Raw genomic sequence first — 21,574 nt, forward strand, 5'->3', positions numbered from 1 at the left:
AGGGAGTCTCTAAAACACACAGAACTGTTCAGTTAGAACTGTCTGAATACCAGGTTCTTCATGTGACGCTGAAACAGAAGTGATACAATTTTTACTTCTACAGGATATTGGTTAAATCAGTAGTAAAATGCTATACACACTTTGGTTTCTGCCTTCTAAAAGCACATTAAAAAATACAGGTATTTTACGTGGACGATCAACTAAAATTATTCTGGAGCTGGAAAGAAACTCCTCACTGTGAGCGATGAGAGACCCTCTACCTGTTTATCTTATGAAATAAAGATCAGGAGGTGAGCTGATTACACAGTACATGCCATTTCTGCAGGGAGAAAATGCTGGTGTAAAGAGAGCTCTTTGAGCTAGCTGGAAAAGGTATAAGATGCAACAACATCTGCAATTTAAAACTGCTCAAATTAGAAACAGAGGCAGCTAGTATTATTTCTTTTAATATTAGGGAAGTGACCAGCTTCTTAAGGGACGGTGGCGCTCCTGCAAAGCTCCAGACAAGTGCCAGGGGAGTGTGCAGAGGACCGAAGCCCCACGCTCATCCATCCAGTGGCTGCGAGAGCTCCAGCCACGCCGGGGCCGGGGCTGCTTCTGAAACTCAAAGCTGGGCTGGAAGATATGCTGTGGTTAGCAAAGTTACTGAGCTCAACACCAGGCAAGATGGTACTTCAGGACCTCCACATACAGGAAATCAGAGCTACTAACATTTCAAGGCTTTTTTTGCTCTTGAAAAATCTAGGAATCAATAGGTAAAAAAGAGGGAAGACATTTTAAAGCAGTGTTTCCCTTGAATACATCATGAGATTTACTGAATCACAGGTACACAGCTGAAGATCAAGCCTTTTCTCCCTATATATCATGCAACAATGTATAAGAACTTCTGCACTGCTCAGAACTTGGCTGTTCTTACATTACCAGGAGCAATTAGATACAAAGCAATGACAGAGGAGTACTATGTTATGAATAGCAAGTAACTGAAGCTCTGCTTGAAAAAATGTCTTGCCAAAAATTCCAGCTTTTTTCACAGCTGACAGGAACTCAGTCAAAAAGCCAGACCAAGTCAAAGGAAATTTTTTGACAGATCTCACTGCACTTCAGAGTCTGAGCAAAAATTTCTGTTCAGGAGAATACTTTAAAATAGACTTATTTTTCACAGAGTTCAGTTTTCACAACTCTGGGCACACATCAACATGCAGTCCTGCATTTTTCTGGAGTCATTTTTTGAAAAGCAGCATTTTTTTAAAAGTTAAAAATGGAAAGTAATTTTTAAATCTTTATTACCCAGTTATCAGTTCCATCACGAAATCGCATCCATATAGTTTCAGTATTTTTAAATGCATTATTGATTTACTTGAACCTATGCTATTAGCTATGCAAGCAACCTCAATGTAGTAATTCAAAGCCTTCATGCTTCTCTGTGAAACAAAATCTCCAAGTAAAACTCCACTGAAAAGTCTCATTTTATACTGCAGTTGTTGTCAAATCCTGCAAAAGAGCTCACCTGGCACAAAGAGGGCTAGTCCAGTTCCTGCTAACAACAAAACCAAGGAGAACACTGAGGACACAGATCAAAGCAGTCAGGTTTTCACTGGAATTTCCCTGAAGCTTGTCAGAGAGGAGTTGTCTACCAATCTAGAGGCATTTTAGGCAAGAAGTCTAATCCTTATTTCCTGCTTTATTTGTTGCACTGTCACTGGGAACTGCACCTCAGATTTCTAGCTCTGAAGGGCAGAGCTCCAGCTCTTTAGTTAAGGGACTAAATCCAACAAGTAGTTGTGGTAACAGGGGAATATGCTCTTGCAAAGTGTGGCTTTAGTGTGCTTTGGCTAATTGTTGAATTCATGGCTTATTTTTGGGAGGAGAGAGAACAGACTTTCAGCATTGCAGAAAGAAATTCAGTAACATATACCTACAGGGAAAATTTTGTTCCTTCGACAATTAAGCACTTTTGAGATTCCCACTACAGGGTGTCCAGACTAAATACCCCAGGCTGATAGTGTTGATACCAGGTAAATGAAAGAGAAGGCTGATTTCAAGTTACAATTAATTGTAAAAGCTTCAGCTCTAAGATACCAGTATGAGAAGGCTCTGCAAACAGTAAATACTAGCATTATTTCAACGTACGAGTCAAAATGCCAGGCACAGAGGTATCTGTCCTCGGAGAGTTGAAGTATGTATGGTCCCTGGTACAACATATGTTTATTACATTTCATCAGTACACGCTGAGCTCTGCACCAGCAGCCACCGCCTGTATTCATCTTAACAGTAAGACCGTGTAATTCAAAGGCCTCTAACATGAGCTTTTCTGCATGCATTTGATCAGAACATGAAGCAATGGATAGAATGCATTTCAGGTTAAAGAAAAAGAAAAAAGGAGAAGCAGCACTTAGGATTCATATGTCTGCAGTATTTCTATCATAGTGGTTAAGACACCATGGCCTTTTCAACTGGCTTCTTAACAGTGATTTGACAATGAAAGCCTGCGAAGAAGGGAATCAGAAAAGCTTTATTCCCAGAGTTATTTGCCATATTCTCTTCTGTCTAGCACTGATGTAAATGAAGGGGATTGCCAGAGTTGGCAAATCCAAGGTATGAAACAAGCACAGAGGCAGGGGACTGATTTTATTTCAAAGCATCTTCATTTCACTCCGCCCTTTTGTCTTCCTCCTCTGCTGATTGCCTCGGAGCAGCAGGGAGGGTTGCAAGTGAAATTATCCCTGAAGTGGGACCATTATCAGCTCTTCTGTCTGGCTGGGGAAGAGAGCGGCATGGGCAGCTCACAGTGTCAGCTCCCTTGCGGGGGAAGATGAACAAGGAGCAGGGCTGAGCCCTGAGCGCACACACAGGCTGATGCGCAGGGGCTCCCGGTACGGCAGCGCCTTTGTATCGACCTGCTGGAGTCCACTCTGGCATCGGCAAAAGCCAGGCAAGCGTTGGGCTCTTCTCTGAACGTGGGCCCTTGTTCTTTCAGACATGCAGATACCTTGTGGGGGATTTGATGTCTGCGAGCAATGCCCAAACACCAAACTGTGCTCTAGGCTTTAGGACCTGCTGGAATGGTGAAGTATCTGATTCTGACACTCATGGCAGTTCACAGCCTTTTGTCCCTGAAATACTCTCTGCCAGGGAGCACTACCAAGGTGGTCACAGCGAAACAGCCCTAACAATTCCTGGGACATAAGCTACCCTCCAGTCCTGCCAGTCATGGCTAAACACGGCGCACAGGCCAATGCATTTACTTAACTAAGTCTTACATGATCACACATTCACCCAGACTTTTCTAAGTTACTACTAGTACGGACTTTGTTGAGTTTGACACAAAAGGTTTCAATGGTTAACATTCCCAGATTGATGCAGCCTCTCTGACAGACCTCCTACCTCTCCTGTAAAAGTTTTTAGATAAGCAGTAAACCCCACTCACTCTTTTCAAGATATTCTGACATGGAAAGTCACAGAGGGCTTTCCTTGACATTTCTTGCCCTTAGGATATTCTCAGTAATGCCAAGCAACGTGTACTCACTCAGTTCCAATGGACTTAGCCAAGATTTACATTTGATAGGAGACACCTGAGACTTCAGCCAATTTAATACAGTCATGCAAAATAAACAGTAAATATATAGATATGCTAGATCCAAAAAAACATGAGTCACAGTCTATGCAGAAAAGTACCAAAGACTTTGTATTACACTGAGCATCATTTACAGCAGTGGAAAAATAGCAAAGCTGGGCCCAGCAAGCACCCACACTGACTAGCAGATTATGAAAAGTGACATGTGAGCCAAATTTGAGAAGCATATACCTTATTTAATGATACTCTATACTGATTTCCATTCTAGGGTTATAATTCAGTATTCATTTCTCCAAGTCCTTTCTGCACCAGTACAAATAATTTGTCTTAATTCTTTTGTAAACCACCAGTGTAGCACATTCCCTTTCTCCTACCTCTTGACAGGTAGTAATAAGGTTTAACATATAGGTGATTTCATTTGAAGGCTTTATATATATATATATATATATATACACATACACACACCCCCACCCCCCGCGTGTGCATAACACGTGCACACACACACAGAGCTATGTTAAATAGTGACTTCTGTACCTGAATTCTTTGTTTTCCACAGCGTTAATACCCCTGTTAAACCATTTTACCCATTTGTTAGCTTTCTGTATAATGGGGTTTAGATTTTCACCTATGCAAGTTGCGAAGACAGAAATGGTTTGGATTAGCTATTTCAATCAAATTTCACAGGACTCATGAACAGTATTGAGATGGAATTCAGCTTCCTGTAGAAGGGGACTTATGTTTATTAAATTAAATACAGCCCAACTGCACTCTGCTCCATTTCAATTAAGGAAAAATAAAGCAAAATTTGGGTGACTATCTTAATGAAGCTGCCTTGGTACCTAGCTCTCAATCATCATTGAAATGATGTTGTTTTTCAGGTTTATCAAGCACAAATGGCAAAGCACAAATTGTTCCTTCTCTATGTTTTAAAACAATTCTAAAGGAATGCAAAAATGTTTTAAGAAAACTGGACTTAGGTACATACATTCTTTGATCTTGCTGTGGGACCTAATATTTGCCTTTATTACTTTCAGGGTGTGATTCCAAAACTACTCAACACTGATCTTGTTCTGATTCCTCTGGAGTCACCAGTAAAACTTCCGCAAGCTCCAAAAGATACTATTGATGTCGGTTGCTTTTTTAAAGGGGCTTATTACCTTGGTGTGGCAGAAACATTTGTCTTGAAGAACTGCCAAACCTTAAAAGAAAATGCAAGAACAGAACAAAACAGAGTAACAACCAAGCCTTTCTCTTGTTGAAGTAATGGCTCATAAATGGGTGCAGGCATTCCCTAACCTTCAAAGTTTTTATCAGCTCTTCTTAGAACTGATCATCACCAGTGATGAGGTTTTTTAATATGCAAATAAGATAGCTGGCTGCATTAGAACTATGTCAGGCTTCCAGCCAGAAGGCAGAAGAGAGGAGCCTCAGCTCCAGAGTTGGAAGATCATGGAGCAGTGGAGTTTGGCAGGCTCCCGGAGGAAGTCGTATCTCAAGTAGTTGTGCTCTGCTTTTGAGGGTAGCAGGTGAGATAAATAAGCAAGCCAGCCTTATACAAAATTTATTATACCACAAAGCACTTGATTAAAAACAAGTTGTTCCTTATGAAATTACAGGGACTCATCAATTGGCTTTTACCCAGAGTCTGATTTCTCCTTTTTTTTATGAATTCCTAAGATACAACTGAAGAACTGAAGTCGTTTCTTGGTTGTAGCAAAAGCTAAAGAGTCAGTCATTTATATATCCTTGGGGGACACCTTAGGATATGGTAAGCAATCCAGAATGTCCCTATAGCCGGAATGCTCAGAACAGTATGTCTGCTGTGGTGTCAATTCTGACATCAGACATAAACTTCTTCCCGACCTGTACCTGAATTTCAATGTTGATACGTCTTAAGAGTAGTGTTTAATAACAAGTTATTAATTTTGAATGCACTTTACTATATTATGAAATATTTTACCTAAACACTTTGTATCACTGTCACCACCGTTCACTAGAATTCATTATTGCTGCGAGAATCATCAAAACACTACTGAAGGTAAATAACTCCAGGGAAGAGAGATAAGAGAAATGGATCAAACAAATTAATCAGAGTACATAGATACTCCAAGTTTGAAAGTGAGAACATTAAATACAGAGAACATATAAAAAACAGACAAACATTGGCTATATTGTGCACCCCATCCTCTGCAAATTCTCTCTTTCTCTGCAGACACACACAAGGCAACAGGATAACTATTACTTTTGAGGTTCATTTCTCATCTAAAGTCAGAATATCCATGAGCTCATACCATAATTACACCAGCAGCAAATTATGATTCCACAGACCGACCATTTTGACTCAAGGACCAGCCTGAGCAGCAGGAACAAATGCAGAGCAAACAATAATGTCTGTGCTTCCACGGCAGCACACTGGCTTTAGCAATAAATAGGAAGAAAAAAGAATATGCAGAAAAGAAAACACAGACGAGAGAAAATTCAGAAAATGTATGATGTTCACAAATACTCTCTACAGACAGTGGTTTTAAAATTAGTTTAAGTGTTCCTACAAGCAGCATACAAACTCTGAAGCATGCAGTGAAGAATGCAGGGAAAATTTACAGGGTAACAGGGGATCAGGGAAAACTTGTGGTCATATTTATATTGTTTCATACTGAGTGGATGACAAGGCTCAGAATAAACCTGGTACTTACATCCTGAGCTGCCATTCGTTGGAACCAAAGTGAAGTTGGAGGCCCAGGGGTTACGGACGATGTCCTGCCAATGAATGGTGTCTGCGAAGCAAAGAAATTTGTTCTGGCCAACATACACCCCTCCATTCAGTATTTCTGCATAAAAGAACAAGAGAACATACTTGTTAAGACTTTAGACATACAGCTGATCAAATCTATCGCTGCTTTGTGTACTGGAGAGAGAGGGCATGAAATTTAAATGCAAAAAATTCTCACTGTAATCTCACTACTCTGCAAACTGGAGGGCAAATGGCTTACAGTATTTGTAAACAAGAAGCATTTATTTATATGCAGAAGAAACCTGATGAAGACAGCCACACAGCTGCTAGATGAGTTACTGGGTTTACCTGTTGTTTCAGCGTAACCATGTATGGAACAGTACTGTTATTTGTGGGTAAAATAACCTTCAAGATTTAACTGACTTTAAAAATGCAAGCAATTAACCACACTATGCTGTGTTTCATTAATATGTATGAGCACTTAAAACATACAATCAACTAATGTGCTCCACTGGGGTAGGAATTTCCTGAGACCACACTACATGAGAAGGGTCCAGTCATCCTGATGTCTCGAAAAGTATGTTTTCTGGTCAGACTGTGCTGCTGTAATACCATGATCCAGAATACTCAAGTACTCAGTATCTGTGATCCAAATCTCAAATACTATGATCCAAAACTACCACTGACATGCCTTGCTGGAAGCTTTGTGTTGAAGGGAGATGGTTTCTGAGCAGATGAAAGTTGGGGTTTTATTTTTTTTTTATTTTATTTTCATGTTTATATCAGTTTGTTTCAAAAAATAGCTTGTTACTCTGTCTCTAGAGACTTGATTTGTCAAATCTCAACATGAAAATGATCTTACAGCTGCTGGTTGTAGCACCAGGGTTTCCTCTGGAGCAACAACTTGGTTTTTTTACCCTCTAAACTCTTGTTTGGATTCACAATTTCTCTACTTAACCTGGCTCTCATATTTCTAAAGCAGAGGACAATCCATCTGACTTTCATTAAAGTTAACAGGAGCTATACAGCTAAAACCTCCTGCATCGCTTAGTGTCAGAGATTCAAGCCTCAGCAAAGAAATGTTGAAGGTTAGTTGCTAATGGCACCTTAAAATGACATGAAGTGGTGCTATACAGTCAGGAGCGTCACACTTCTCAGAGACATTAAATCTTGACTATGGCAGCAATGATTAAGGTTCTCCAATAGTCCTCATCTCCCAAGAAAACCTTTCAAAGCTATAGTGGGAATGCTAATGTTGACAAATAACAAGGAAGGAATTACCGTGTATTTGTTACAAAATTTCAGTGTTTACAGGCCACAGTATGTAGGGGAGGTAGCCCCCAAGAAAATAACGTATTAAAGGATCATCTGTAAATACATCTTTCCACCTTATTAATCAGTTCATAGTATAACTATTTCTTAGAAACCTTCAGCTTAAAAGCTTGGCTTTTCATTGAAAAGTGGCTTAAAAATGAAAACAATAATAATAATAATAATAATCTTATACAGAGAAGAGTCCAGATTAGAGATATGGCAATGACGTGTCTGTATGATATTCTTATGATCCCTGAAAAAACCCATACAGCGTCTGTTAGCAATTCTGATCTGGGGAAACAGTGGGACTTAGAAGACCACTTGAAAACATGACGAGTGATGACTCCTCTCAGTTGTTCCAGCTATACAGGATTACCTAATTCATTATGGCCCAAATGTAGATTAAAAATAACAAGACATGAATAACTATAAAATCCACATTCATAGCTTTTTAAACACTTGCACACAATTCCAAATAGTGTCACTATCGGTACATTTGAACACCTGCCACTGGCATAATTTCTGGTTTGTAGAGCATTCACTCAGGACAATACCTAACAAATTTTCTTTTCTGATAGGAAATTTGATGCATTCTTGTATAGCAGGCAGCACCTCACTCTAAAAATAATTCTGATATTTTCAATTTGTGGAGAAAGCCTTTTTTCAGCATGAAAGTAACGAGAAAATGTCCCTTCTGTACTGTAAGGAAAACTGACAGCTTTCCCTGTAATTTTCTAAAAGCAAACATGGAAAATGCTCTGACTTCCTTCATCACTGAGTAATAAAGCATTTTTCCTGCTGCCCTTCCCTAAAACCATGATGCAGTATCTTTATTTTCCCTGCACTGTACCATTTTTCACAGGTGAAAGGATTAAAGTTTACAGGTCTATTTATGCGGTGAGGCGCTAACAAACCTGTGTAATAATATCAGATGGGCTTTTACAGATATTAAATAACCCTGAGTTCAAAGTTTAGTACAATCTTTGAAGTACTTGGTTTTGACTCTTCCTGCTCTGTGGGATTCAGATTCATTTCCTTTCTACCTTCCCGTTCCAACCTGCTGTCCTACTTTCCTTCATGCTGAGTCCTCCCCATGTGTAAATCAGCACAGATGCATTGGCTTCACTGTCTTAAACTCAAATGAGTTTTGCACTTCTCTGCCCTCTCTTAGCAAGAACAATGCCTGGAAAGAACTAATAAACCCTGTTCCATGTTAAGCAAATGAAGCACAAGTGTAATCAATATACAATAGAGTTACTGTATAATGAACTCATCATCATAAAGTCATCATCTCATTTTAATTTACAGCACTGAAAGTGAGAGATAAACAATAGACAGGAGGAGTGAGGCAGGCATCTCTGCCTATGCAGACGAGCTAGCAAAGGAAACCAGGCAGAAAGAGGTTTCTTGTCCTGCATGCAACACCTGAGGTCCCTCTTTGCTCAACTCTCTCCGAAGCTGGAGCAGGAAAGAGAATGACAAGTCCCCTAGGGAATTCTGTGATTTCTACTGCAAATAAAGAAGCTAGTTGCTGCCAAAGAAGTGCTAAAAAGGACTGCTCACAGTGGAATGTATTTTAAATGCCATTTTGGGGAGAATATTTTTGTCTTCCAAAACAATTTTTCGTGACATTGGAGAATTGTTGGTCTAAATACAACACTTCTGCCTGGTACGGGAGGCAGAGCACTCAGCTCTATCAACTGCTGACTGAAATACCTACTGCACCACGCTGGCAGCAAACATTACCCTTGGACTTCTACACTGCTCAGGGATAGAGAATTACAAAAGGAGGTTTTGAAGCACAAGTCCCACTAACTTTCACTGGGAAAAGAGTTCCTAAAGGTGTCGGACAATTTTGGAGGCGTTGCTGTAAGGTACTGGTGGCCACCCTTAAGAGTACCAAGATCTCCCATTTTGGCAGCAGGGCTGCAGCTGGTGTTCTGAGCAAAGAAGTAGTTCCAAGGTATTTTGCTGCTTGATTCTGAAGTGAATGCAAAATCTTATAATCTTCCTTATTAGAGCTACTTTACTGGCTTAAAAGCAGTATAATTCTGTAACTAAAGTTATATGAAAATAAATCAGCAAGTGCACTCGCCACTGACTTCTGTCATTATTTTGCTTATTGTTGCCAAATGATTGTAGGGAACTTATACCTGCATATTATTAAAATTCTATTAAATGGTTATTTATTCAGGAAGCTAAATCAGAAATGTATTATCCGTTATACCTGCTATTTTCTTGCTTCCATTAGCCCAGTGACGAAGCAGAACCATTACCACATAACTTTGGTTACCTACCATATAATACTTACAATACTAACAGGAGAAATGGAAGCATACAGGTCTGTCAGGTATCTTACTTGATCAAGGTCTATACAAGCACCACAGAGCACAGATAGGTACATTACACACAATTTATACTTAGTCTGCTAAGTTCAAAAAGGTGGTAAATTCATAGCATCTGTTCTAACAGAACGAGTTTGACTGAAGTCAATGAAACTGTGTCAGCAGCCACCAGAAGCTTAAACTCACTGTAAATAAGGCAAAGGAACACTAGCTCTGCAAGAGTGCTATCTGTTCAGACTGGAGATGGAAAGAATTCTTCTTCATCCATCTGTTAAAAGGGCATTTTCTCCAGCTGACTTTTTCTTGTGTACAGTGTAATCCCTCACGGTCTGTTATCTATTATTTCTGAAATATGTATTTTTTTCTAACATGGATTAAATTAGCAAAACATGTTCACATTCTGCGACACATCCTGAAGTGCAAGTAACTTGTGTGTTGATATGCAGTGAGGGCTGTAGGCACCTATCTAGCATTAGAATCTGGTTTTAAAATCATTATAAAATTGGTTATAAAATTGCTATTGCTGTTCAGGTTTGCAAATTAAAAGCTCTTCTCTGGCACTATAAAGCCAACTGGCACAATGAACTGGAAGAATGCACAGCGAGAGGGAAAAGAACTAGTTCTGAAGTGGGCAGAGAAAGGGGAAGGAGTTAATCAGGAGAAACTGTTTGGCATGTCCACTGTAACCACTTCAAAAGCTAAACAGAAGGTATCTTACACCTTCCAAGCTGACTGTCTGCTAAGGAAACAGCTGTCTTTTACAGTACACCATATAGAGGTATACTCTGCACATAAGTAGTATATAATGCATGTTGATGATACTTTAATTTCCAAGGTTAGCCTCCATTAGAACTAAAGCATATTCGCATGCTGTCAGTGCTGCATCTTCACCACCATCACCCAGGTGATGGGAATCTGTTGTCAGATACTGTACCACTCTCAAAACACTGTTATATTTCACCCAAGATGCTCAATGCATTATCCGAAAATGGCTTTGGCCTGGAAATTTCATGCCAAACCAAGTCTTTTGATCTCTTAGCACAGTTAATTGCTGATGACCCACTGGGAAAGCACTTGAGGTCCATCATTAATAGGCTATGTCTTAAAGGGTAATGAGAACTGGGTGCTTTAGGAGACAATAGCTCATCCATCATCAATCAAGATCTGAAGTTTTTATACAGATGATTTAAGAAGAGTTGGACTGTGTAAAATTGAAATGTCACATTTGTATTGGGAGATGGGGGGAGCTTGGTAATGAAAATGAGAGTTTTAACCTTCTCCATTTCAGCTCAATGACCATACTCAAAAGCTCATGGATGTGGAATCTGTGTACCAGCTAGAAGCCCCAGCCAGCCTTCGATCTCAATTATACAATTTCAAGTAAGGATTATTTGGGTCATTAGCTGGAAGTCAGTTTCAAGGCTTGATGATAACAGCAAGATACTCTTTATTTCTATCAAAAGCAATCAGTATTATGTGCAGCCTGTGGGTCTGTTACTTCCAAACTGCTCAATAACTAAGAACACTGGATTGCAGCACCTGAGCATAAATCTTCCAAATCTAGCTACCCATTTTGCTGCTTAAATAACAATGGAGTCATTTGATTACCTTTCACTGAGTTTGATGGGGTACCCTTTCCCCCACTTCACCTGAAATACATGTGAGGATGGGCTCACAGGATCCTTGCGAGTCATTTAGCTACTTCATTAAAGGACAACAGGCTCTGGTCAACTCTTTCTTTAGTGGAAATATCTGTTATGGCTGTTCAGCCATGTTAAACCTACTCAAAGAAGGTATTTGTATATACTTGGATTATTCCTCTGTCCATGCATGCCCTGAATTATTCCCTCTCATAGCCTTATTAAAATTAAAACACAAATCATTTAGTTGGTTACTTTGTTAAAGAAAACAACACTTGAAATCATCCCAGCCCTTTGCAGTAAACATGCCAGAGTTACAATTTGTGTTCCATGACCACCTTATTCTTGGGGAAGTGAAAGTCTGTGTGCAAATCTGTGTCAGGATAATGGCCCCCATATACCTTGCACCCTGAGCAGTTACTGAGACCACTGGGCACATAAAATGTGGCCACATGGCCCCAAAGTCTTCAGTGCATGGAGAAAGTAATCCAAACTACTATAGGAGAGAGTAGAAAAAGCTGAATCAGACAAGTAACACAAAGACCCTTCACCCATCTGAAAGGGAACAGTTGGGCATAAACTCAATTTAAGATGTGCATCTTTTCACAAGAAACAATCCTGCTTTTAAGTATATTTTTTTTTTTACTCAACACACTTGGTTTGTGCAAGAGGACGTGGTCTCTCTCCACAATCTAGCTAGATTCATTTGTCCTAGTGGCTGCTCGGTTTAACCCATCTTGCAATGATCACAGTAGCTTTTGCCCACCTGGGTCTTGATTCCCAGAAGTGCTTAGGCCCAGTTTTACATTTAATCATCTCCTTCCCCTCCATTCTAGAGGAAGCTTCCTGCTCCTATAATAACTGCTCTCCTTTGACGAGAAAGAATAAAGAGATATACTGGTTCCAACCATAAGTACTTTCATTAACCATACACCTGCCATCAGTATCACATATCCTTGATGATAATTAACAACAGGATAGACATAAAGCTGTATGACCAGCCTTAGCTCCAGCATTTCCTTTGCAGATGTTAACTGCAGAAGCAGCAGTAGCTGTTTGCCATGTTACCCACCTAATTTGTTTGCTTGTTTTCTCATCACCAGCTTTTGAAAGCCATTTGACCCTGTTGACTTTGAAGGTGAGGAGCTTTCATGTAATATGTTGACTTTGTTACAGGGATATTAATTTTCAGAAGGAGATGCTAATTGCCTCATTTCTTTGTCCAGTCAAATTCTGATCCTCATGTTAGTAGCCAAGTGCTTGATTTACTGTTTTAATATAATTTTGTGGGGATGACAGGTAGATTAACAAATAGAAGACATAATACTGTAGCAATCCGTGTGGCTTCCTGTGGGTTTCTTGAAATCAGAGAGAGAGGCAGGAAAGGGCCCGGCGGGCCTTGCGGGTGGCAAGATGGACATGAGTCAGCAGTGCCCCCACGCACGGATGAAGGGCGACCAGGCAGTGGGCTGCAGAAGCAGAGCCAGCAGGTGAGGGAGGTGATGATGCCCGTCTGCCGGGCACTTGTGAAAGTGCATCTGAAGCACCGGGTCCATTTTGGGCCCCCCACTGCAACACAGCTGTTGCCAGACCACGGGAGAGACCAGGGAAGGACCACTGTGGTGGTTAGAGGCTGGAGGACTTGTCACATGAGGGGAGGTGAGAGGACCTGTGCTTGTCTAGCCTGAAGAAGAGATGACTGAGGGGGGACACCTAACTGCAGACTGTCTCTACTTAAAGGAGGGCTATAAGGGGACACAGAGTCAGACTCTTCTATGAAGTGCACAGCTTAAGGACAAGAGGCAATGGGCACAAGCTGCAAGATGGGAAACACTGATTAGACGCCAGACAAAATATTCACAGCAAGAGTGGTTAAGCACAGAAGCAGACTGACCAAAGAACTGGTGCTATCTCCAACTTTAGAGATTTTAATAAACAACGAACCACCTGATCCACGCCTGAAGTTAGTCCTGATCTGAGCAGGGGACTGGACCAGATGACCTCCAGATATCCCTTCTGACCTATATTATTTTGGCCATCTACATTTATTAATCATCTACTACCACAGTACCTACAACACTCCATAAGCAACTCATTTTCTCAATTTTTATAAAAGCATACTTCATTTTAAACTTTTTTCTACTGATAAGCATTTGGTGATGCAAAACACACAACTGGAAGACAACATATATTTAAAAGCATGTCACGTGCGTGTATAAAGAAGTGCTACAGCATTTGAAATGCAGAACCTATGTCACCATCGCTGTCTCCCACTTCATGCAAAGGGGACATCTGGACTAAGAACCATTACAGCTTTCAGTACGAAAGAACAGTTGCCCTTCGATCTTTTGATCTTTGCTAGGAAAAAGAAAATTGCATTCATTTAAGTCACTGTAATGAATCACTGATGAGTTCAAAATTACAGTCTATGGAGAGCATGACACATCACTAGCTCACCCCAGAAGGCACACTCTTGAGCTCAGTAAGAGCAGCAATACGCCAAAAGTCAGAAATGAGCAGTCATTTCATTCACAGCAGCCATGACTTAACATTCAGGTAGCACAGCACTACCTGATGGGGATACCTGGGTCCCAGTTAGCAGCGACCTCGTGTTCAGGAAGAGGTGAACTGTTTCTTCATTGCGCTGGTATGTGCCTCTTCCTCTGCTAACACAACATTACTTGCCAGTGCTTACCTTTCAGTTGTTCCAAAAACCATACCTCTGAGCATGGATTTCAGCAAGGAAGCACAGCTGTGGGCATCATTCAAAAGTTAAAACCTGCCAAATCCGAAATAAATCATCTCTCTTCTTCCCTGTTCTTATTGGTTGGCAGAGAGCCAGAAGGTGCCAAAGGGCAGATGATGTGCCACCAACAGGGCAAACAAAGTCCCCCCGGTGTCCCAGCCGGCTCCAGAAAGCCTGGGGGCTCTGACAGATACTCCAGTACTGTAATCCATTTCTGCTGGCTGGTCATCTTTAACAGTGAGCATCCTGTGGGACATAATCTGGTGTAATAACCCAGAGCAGCTGCATCAGAGCTTGCCTTGCAGCCTTTCATGACACAGTCCCCGCTTTCTGTGTCAGGTATCCTCCAAGTTAATTCAGCGAAGACTGAACAGACCTCAACGTCACCACTTCTGCCCTCTTGAAATGCTACCCATGCCCTACAGCTGCAACAACTCCTTATCTGTCATGCTGACCAGCCTCTGCAAAGGTGCAGCAACAACACACAACCAAGCCATCCCTCCTGGCTCACCAGGATGGTTTCACATTCTTTTTTTCCTCGTAACTTCTCCAGAGCTTTTGATGTGATTGAAGCCTTTCTCCAGATGAATGGTTTCTGCTCCTGAGGGTCAATATAATTATTTGCCAGCCCTACAACAACATGAGTGGCTTCCAGCAGAGTTTCCCAGTGCCTCCAGGACATTTCCATTGGCTGCAGATTCACCCACAAACTCTACAGAGAACAACCAGTCAAGGCTTCATGGGAGTAAGATTGCAGACTGATCCTTCAGCCATCCTCCTTTACCTATGACCAGTTATTCTGCTAGTTCAGAGTCCTGATGTACGATACTGGGACCTAAACCTTACTGTCCCACCTCTCCAACAGAGCCTCATCCCACCTCCCTCCTTTCCTGACCTCAAGGGCAGGCAGCCAAACATTCAAGAAAGTTTGAAGAAACATGGGACAGCAGTGGAGAGAGTGTCCTATTCCAGGCCAGTGGAAGCTGGTGCTCAGAGCCACCTAGTAGGTACAAGGTCCACTGAGCCTAAGGAAAACTGCTCTCCACTGAAGGCTACCTTACATTTCATATCATCTATGTGGGCTAAATTTGAAAAATAGCACTGGAAGTACTTATTTTTATTTTTTCCCCTAAACTTTTTAGGAAGTTCTCTCCTCATAGGATGTTCATATAATTTCTCCACCCAGGAGGCTACATACTTTGACTGATACATTTCTGTGTTGCCAAGACAGACACAAGCATTTTAAATGCCTCTCCTTGTCAGGACATTTGCTATATAATATTTTGATCAGACCTGTAATGTTTCATGTCTGCTGGTGGCAGCTCTCAATTTATCTTTTCCATCTGCTGAGATATGTAACTGTGAGACTACTGTGTCTCTCTTCTCCTGGCATCAGCTCTTTATAAGAGACATCTTGCGAGTAAATGTTGCCTGACAGTTTGTCTCCCATTGCTGCTGCAGTTCTTCCAAACAGACTTTTTACATGGAAGTCAAGCAGCAGCAGGGACAGACACCTCAGCAGGGCCAGGGGCATCTGGATGCATCAGGATTTCCCTGCAGCATCCCCAGGAGCTTCAACTCTGGCATTATCTGGTGGTATATTTTTTAATTCTTTTTGTACAACCACTGACAAATTCAAGAAGCCTGCTTTCTATCCCAAGCACATCTGGCACTCAGGCTGTGCACTTGGCAAACTGACTGATGGCCTTCTGTCTTGGAGCATAAGTGCCTCAAGTACATCCTGATTGGCATCAACATGCAGAAATTCCTTCTCCCTTCAAAAAAAAAGAGTTAAGATCTGGATGTAGTGGTAATTTCCTCCATTTTCTGAAAGGCTGTAAAAAATTACTGGCTCCATAGAGCCCTTCTCTTTCAAAACTGTCATAATGTGGCTTGGAATAATCCTGGAAGGGTGCCCAGATCCACGTCCAGCTGCATCCTGCATTTCAGTACAAGCATTTGCATACGGGCTGGTAATTGGCATGCAGCTGGTTTTATGCCAGCTCCAGCAATTGCATAACCTAACTAATCTTTCTCTGGGCTCGAAAGAGGAGTCTGTGTCCGCTGAGCTTAAAATTTCTATATGGGATCTGTTCAAGTATGCTCTCACATTTCTATGCCACATTGTTAACCTCTCCTGAGATACGGTGTCGACTCTTCGAAGAGGAATTTTAATTGAAATTTGTCTGAGGTGGGAAGTGCCTCTGCCTTTTCCCGTCTCTCTTGTACTGAAACTGTGCGAATGACATGCTGAAAATCCTCCCCCTGCACAGAGGACTGTGAAGTGACTTGTCTTTGGCTCCTATGAGTTGAAAGGACCTTGAATTGCGTTTGCCCTCCCAGTGCTGTGGCTGGGGACAGCCAGATAGCCAAACGAAGGCCTCTAAACTGAGGAACATGCCTGATAATAACAGCAATTAGTAAAGCCTTCTTTGTAAGTTAATGAGTTTGATAAGGTCTGAACCTCAAGTATTCCAACTCATATTTTTTCCCCTTTAACTGCTATAATTGCTAAGAGGTCACCGTCAGTCTGCTTCTTGCTTTTGCATGCACACTTAACTCAGGTTTCAAATCTGACAGGATGTCAGGGAACCTGTCCATGATGCTGAGCCGCCGACCCTGCAGAAACATAGCTGACGTGTTCCTGCTAACTGCTCCCCCTCCCTGAAACTCGTGTGCCTTCTGTGATCATCATGACTGACCACATCCTTTTCGACCTCAATTATGTATGTTTTCTGTGCATCTATTACAAGGTAGTAGTGGAACAGTGGCAACAAATAATATATGGCTGTTACATAAAAAAAAAATCCAGAATTCAGGTCAATTTTCCTTAAACTATTAACCTCAAACCAGTTGCTTAGGTGAAGCAAATAAGCACATGTGAATTCATGCCAAAGTAACCACTTTGGATAGTGGGAGCTGAAGGAATGGGTGACAAAGTCCTAAGCACAGGAGATCATTCATTCACTTTTTTACAACTACCATCTCTCTCAAGTGTTCCCCAGTTATTCTGCCCGCTCTTAAATAGGAGCCCCTCTCATCTCCCACCAATCCTAATTTTAAAAACGCCTCATCCTACACATTGAGCTTTTTAAAAGCCACAATGAAAACATGCTCTTCTCTCTTTCCATCAATATTTTGATTGTAACCAACACGGTTGCAAACATTCTCCCAACACACCTCTTTGCTTTCCCAGCAGATGAATTGCATCGAACCTGAGCTGCTCTCAGTTACGATGCAGTAGGTCAAGAGTGACACTGTGGCCTGGAGTGACATGGAAGTAAAACTGCAGTGAGATCTACACCTCCATTAACACAGGACATACTCTGCTCCCAGTAGTGGCTTGTCACATGGCGGACAGTCCCTTTTCTAACTCGTTTCTGTTCTGTATCCATGCAACCTTGGCAGGAACAGGGTTGCCTTCCTTGTCATATTTGATAGCAGAATACACTTTCTTCCTGGAAAAAGGATCGGTTTGCTTCCAGCACTTCACCACTCTGCAGTTAAACTAGTCCAAACAGCTTCTGTCTGCAGGCAGCAAAAGCGCACAGTTTGTCCTTGTCTACACTCTAGCTAAACTGCAGCTGGCACTGATTGATGATATTTATTTCAGTGAGATCATTTTTAATAATGTAGACAACAGGATGGAAGAATGAGTGCCCAGACCCACCAATTCTGCAGTACTAACTGCTATCCTTAGCATTAAGAACAAGTCAGTAATTTTTTTGCCAAAGCACTTCCCAAATAACCCTATGCAAGAGAGGGTGCACATGGACAGACCACGGGCTGTGAACAGTCGCTGAAGGCAAAACAAAGCAGCTGTTCTCCTGGCTTCAGGGCTCGGCTGGGTAGGGTTCAAGCCTGAATCTCAAACCCTGCATTGCCCGTGCTTAGCTTTGCAGCTTTTCTTACCACTGCCTTCTAAGGTTGATACCTCTTGGATACAATTTATAAATAAGTAATCGTAAGAGATATCCTGAATTATATTTTCTTTCTCAGTCCACTGAGTGCTGTGCCCCAGAACTGAATAAATGTTGGTAAAGGCATGAGAAGATTCATCCAAGGGGAAAACATATTCTTCTGAGTTACTGTAAGTCCTTATTTGGCTTTAATAGCTTGTCTTTCTCTTGAGCTTCAGAAGTTCTTTCTCAAATTGCATAGGCAGTCAGTGTAAGGCTGCAGAAGTTATATACCTGGCTACTCCTGGTCTTCAAAGGCTACAAGACATCTGTTGGTTGGCAAGAGCAATTAATTAGCAAAATTGAAGAGATGATTCCTTTGTACAAAGGCCTGAATGAAGGAGGAGAGGGGGAGATGACTCCAGGAAAGTCAAGCCTTGTGAAGGCCTGTAAGCGTGTGCCTCTGGGCAAATTCCCAAAGCTGAAATCTCAGTGAATTTAACAGTTCTTAATTCCACAGGATTTCTAATTACAGCCAAGAGAAGGTAATGAGATGTGATGTAAATGTTTAAATGAAAATAAAGAAAATTAAAAGCCTGTCAAATTTACTAGCCAGTCTCCCAGACACAGCTCCTTGTGTGCTGGGTGCCCGGGCGGGTGCTCAGAGCAACTGATTCCACAGACACAGGGCTCTCGAACCATCCTTCCCACAACTCGTTAGAGGCTGTCTCCTAATGAAGGCCTCCTCTTTCACTCCATCTCTATAGGTCTGACAAACTTTGGTGGCTACAACCAGCTGCGTCCTTGAGCGTCCCTATGTTCCTGGGAAAATCTCCTCCTTCCCATCCCACATCTCTCTGTATGCCAGCTCCCTGCTCTCCTCCAGGGTCTCCTCCTGGCTTTGGGGCTCGCTCACAGCCTCCCTGCCTGCAACACCCTGCCCTCCAAAAGCACCCGGGCACACGCACTGGGGGCTCTCAGCCAGGGCCACGTCAGTCCCAGAGTGCTGCAGGGAAGGAGCCTTCCTCCCCCTGCCCCACCACAGCTTCTGCTGGTGGAGCACATGGCACCCGCTGACAAAACACCCTGTGTCACCCTGCCCATTTCTGCCTCTTCTCCGAGCTGCATAAGACAGCAAAAGCCTAGTGCTCTCACCCACAGAGAAGAGAGGCAGTTTGTTAAACACCATCACTGATGTCTCACCTAGCCTATTAAAAGCTGTCATTTTCCTGTCATAAGCTTGGATGAAGATTCCCACTCCTGCAGGGAGAGGAGCCCCACGGTAATTTGGGCAATCCTGGTGCTGCAGAGCATGTCAGGCAAGGACTGAGTGGAAGCAGGTAACCACCGAGTGCTTTGCAGGGAAGGGATGGGTAAGGAAAATTAGGCCGAGTGCTGTGGTGTGAACAAAATTTGTTCCAGGGTTTTAAGCCTGTTAATCACTGTCTTTTATTTTTTAACATACACAAGGATCTTGCCTTTCCCTGTTTCACACCATTTTATAATTAAATTCTTAGACAAGGGTCCTGTGAATGACCCATGTGTCAGATGGAAGCATCTGCCTATCACTACCAAGGGACAATCAAACAATGCCCTGAGCACCCACCGTCTCGGCAGACACAAGCACCTGTGCAGAAATCCCACCGGGAGCCGAGCCTGGGGTGCCAAATGGTGGTGCAGCATCACTGGCCATCCCCACCGAGAGGCCAGACGGCGCAGACCCATCGTGCAGCCGCCTGCGGGGCTGCCTCCAGCCCCTCTGCCTCCAGGCTCACCCAGGAGGGGAGGAAGGAGGTAAAAAGCACTCCACGATGCACAGTAGAAAATTCGACCTTGGCCTTCCAGGAAGTACCATTAGCACAAATCACAGCTTCCACATAAAGAAAACCATCTCCTTTCACACAGAAAGAGGGGAAATTCCTAAAACATCTAACATATATGAAAAACTGATGATATACCAGAGCAAGAAGTACCATGCACTGAGGCATGTCTGAGAGATCTCTGGAAATGGCACTTCTGGTACGTGTGCATTTTGAAAAGAGGTTTGGGGTTTTTTTTGGGTTTTTTTAAGGCACTTTGTTTTTTGCAAGCAAAGGTTTCCCACTATTGACTGTGTCAGCCTCCAGCCTCCACACTCTTCTAACTTAATACTGCTCAATGGTTCAACAAAACTCCCCCTGGGGCACTGCACAGGGTGCATGTGTGTTGCCAACTCTGGCCTACAGTTTTTAAGATGTTTGGTCATTTGTCACTCACAAGCTGCCAGGTGCTTTCCAGGAGAGCCTCAGATTGCTAAAAACAGAAGAAGGAATTTTTTTAAACAACAAGCAATATTCCTCCTCTGTGGTTTTACAAGAGGAAGGATGTTTTTTATGATGAGGCCCAGTGCTCAGGCCTAGCACAGACCCCAGCTGAGGATGTGCAAGAGGGGAAGAGCATCATCTCCATCGCATCCATCTCTCCTATGAATTTGCCTTGTGTGAGACTGTCTCTGAGGGGGTAGGCTGGACCATCAGGGAAGGCAGAGTTGGGCGAGAGCAAGAATTCAGATAAGCAAGCTCAGCTCGGGCTCCTCTCCCTCCTCAAGCCCTGTAAAGCACTCCACCTGCGTGAATGTCAGCTCAGCCTGAGCTAGCTCAAGCCTTGCCCCTTCCTGTAATGTGAACAGAGGAGAAAATGTCCTTGACTGCCTGCCAGCACTTGTCACAAGAGGGACAAAGTACTCAGGGCTCCAGCAGGCACTCTGAGATCTCTGGATTCACACATTTACCGGTCTGGGATGCAAAATATAGCTCTGAGCAGCTCTAAGTACAATGTCAGCATCATCAGGACCCAACAGCCACTGCCACAGGTGCTGATGCCTCCCTTGTACTTGCCCTTCTTCACCTGCTTCTGAGTTATGAAGGAGGTGATTTAAGTCCAAACAAGTTTGAACCCGAACTTTTTGTTTACATTTGCCTAAATCTGACACAGAGATGCAACCGCTAAATTACCAGCTGCTTCTACCAAGTACAGTGTGTGCTGTACTCGACATGAACGCTGCAGCAGGCTTAACTCTCCTGGATGCTGCCCACTCTCCCTCTACCACACCATGTACTGGTAACTGCATCTTACTCAGGAGACAAATCCTCTATTTTACCTCTCTGGCAGAGCAGACAGAAATCAGAAGTCCTGGCAGGTCCTACCAGTACCTAACTCTGTGTGCCCTGTTGAGACTTGAACTCGCATCCTTCAAGATGCAGTGCCAGCAGGCCACAGTAGCACCCATACAATAAATTAAACCTACCATATGGCACATAGGTACCCAGAGGGGTCTTAAAGAAAT

At 42.5% G+C, this 21,574-nt stretch overlaps 1 protein-coding gene across 8 annotated transcripts in view; it reads right to left on the reverse strand.

Annotated features, from left to right (window-relative positions):
- The window catches only part of ERBB4 (erb-b2 receptor tyrosine kinase 4), a 640,083-nt gene that overhangs the window by 203,866 nt on the left and 414,643 nt on the right, over positions 1-21,574 (reverse strand). For all 8 annotated transcript variants that reach the window (XM_042783933.1, XM_042783931.1, XM_042783930.1 and 5 more), the window contains exon 4: positions 6,268-6,402. In XM_042783933.1, the coding sequence (XP_042639867.1) occupies positions 6,268-6,402 (135 nt within the window). The remainder of the gene's footprint in view (positions 1-6,267; positions 6,403-21,574) is intronic.

The sequence above is a fragment of the Tyto alba genome, unplaced genomic scaffold (genome assembly GCF_018691265.1).
Source record: "Tyto alba isolate M040663 unplaced genomic scaffold, T.alba_DEE_v4.0 Super-Scaffold_7, whole genome shotgun sequence".
Classification (NCBI taxonomy): Eukaryota; Metazoa; Chordata; class Aves; order Strigiformes; family Tytonidae; genus Tyto; species Tyto alba.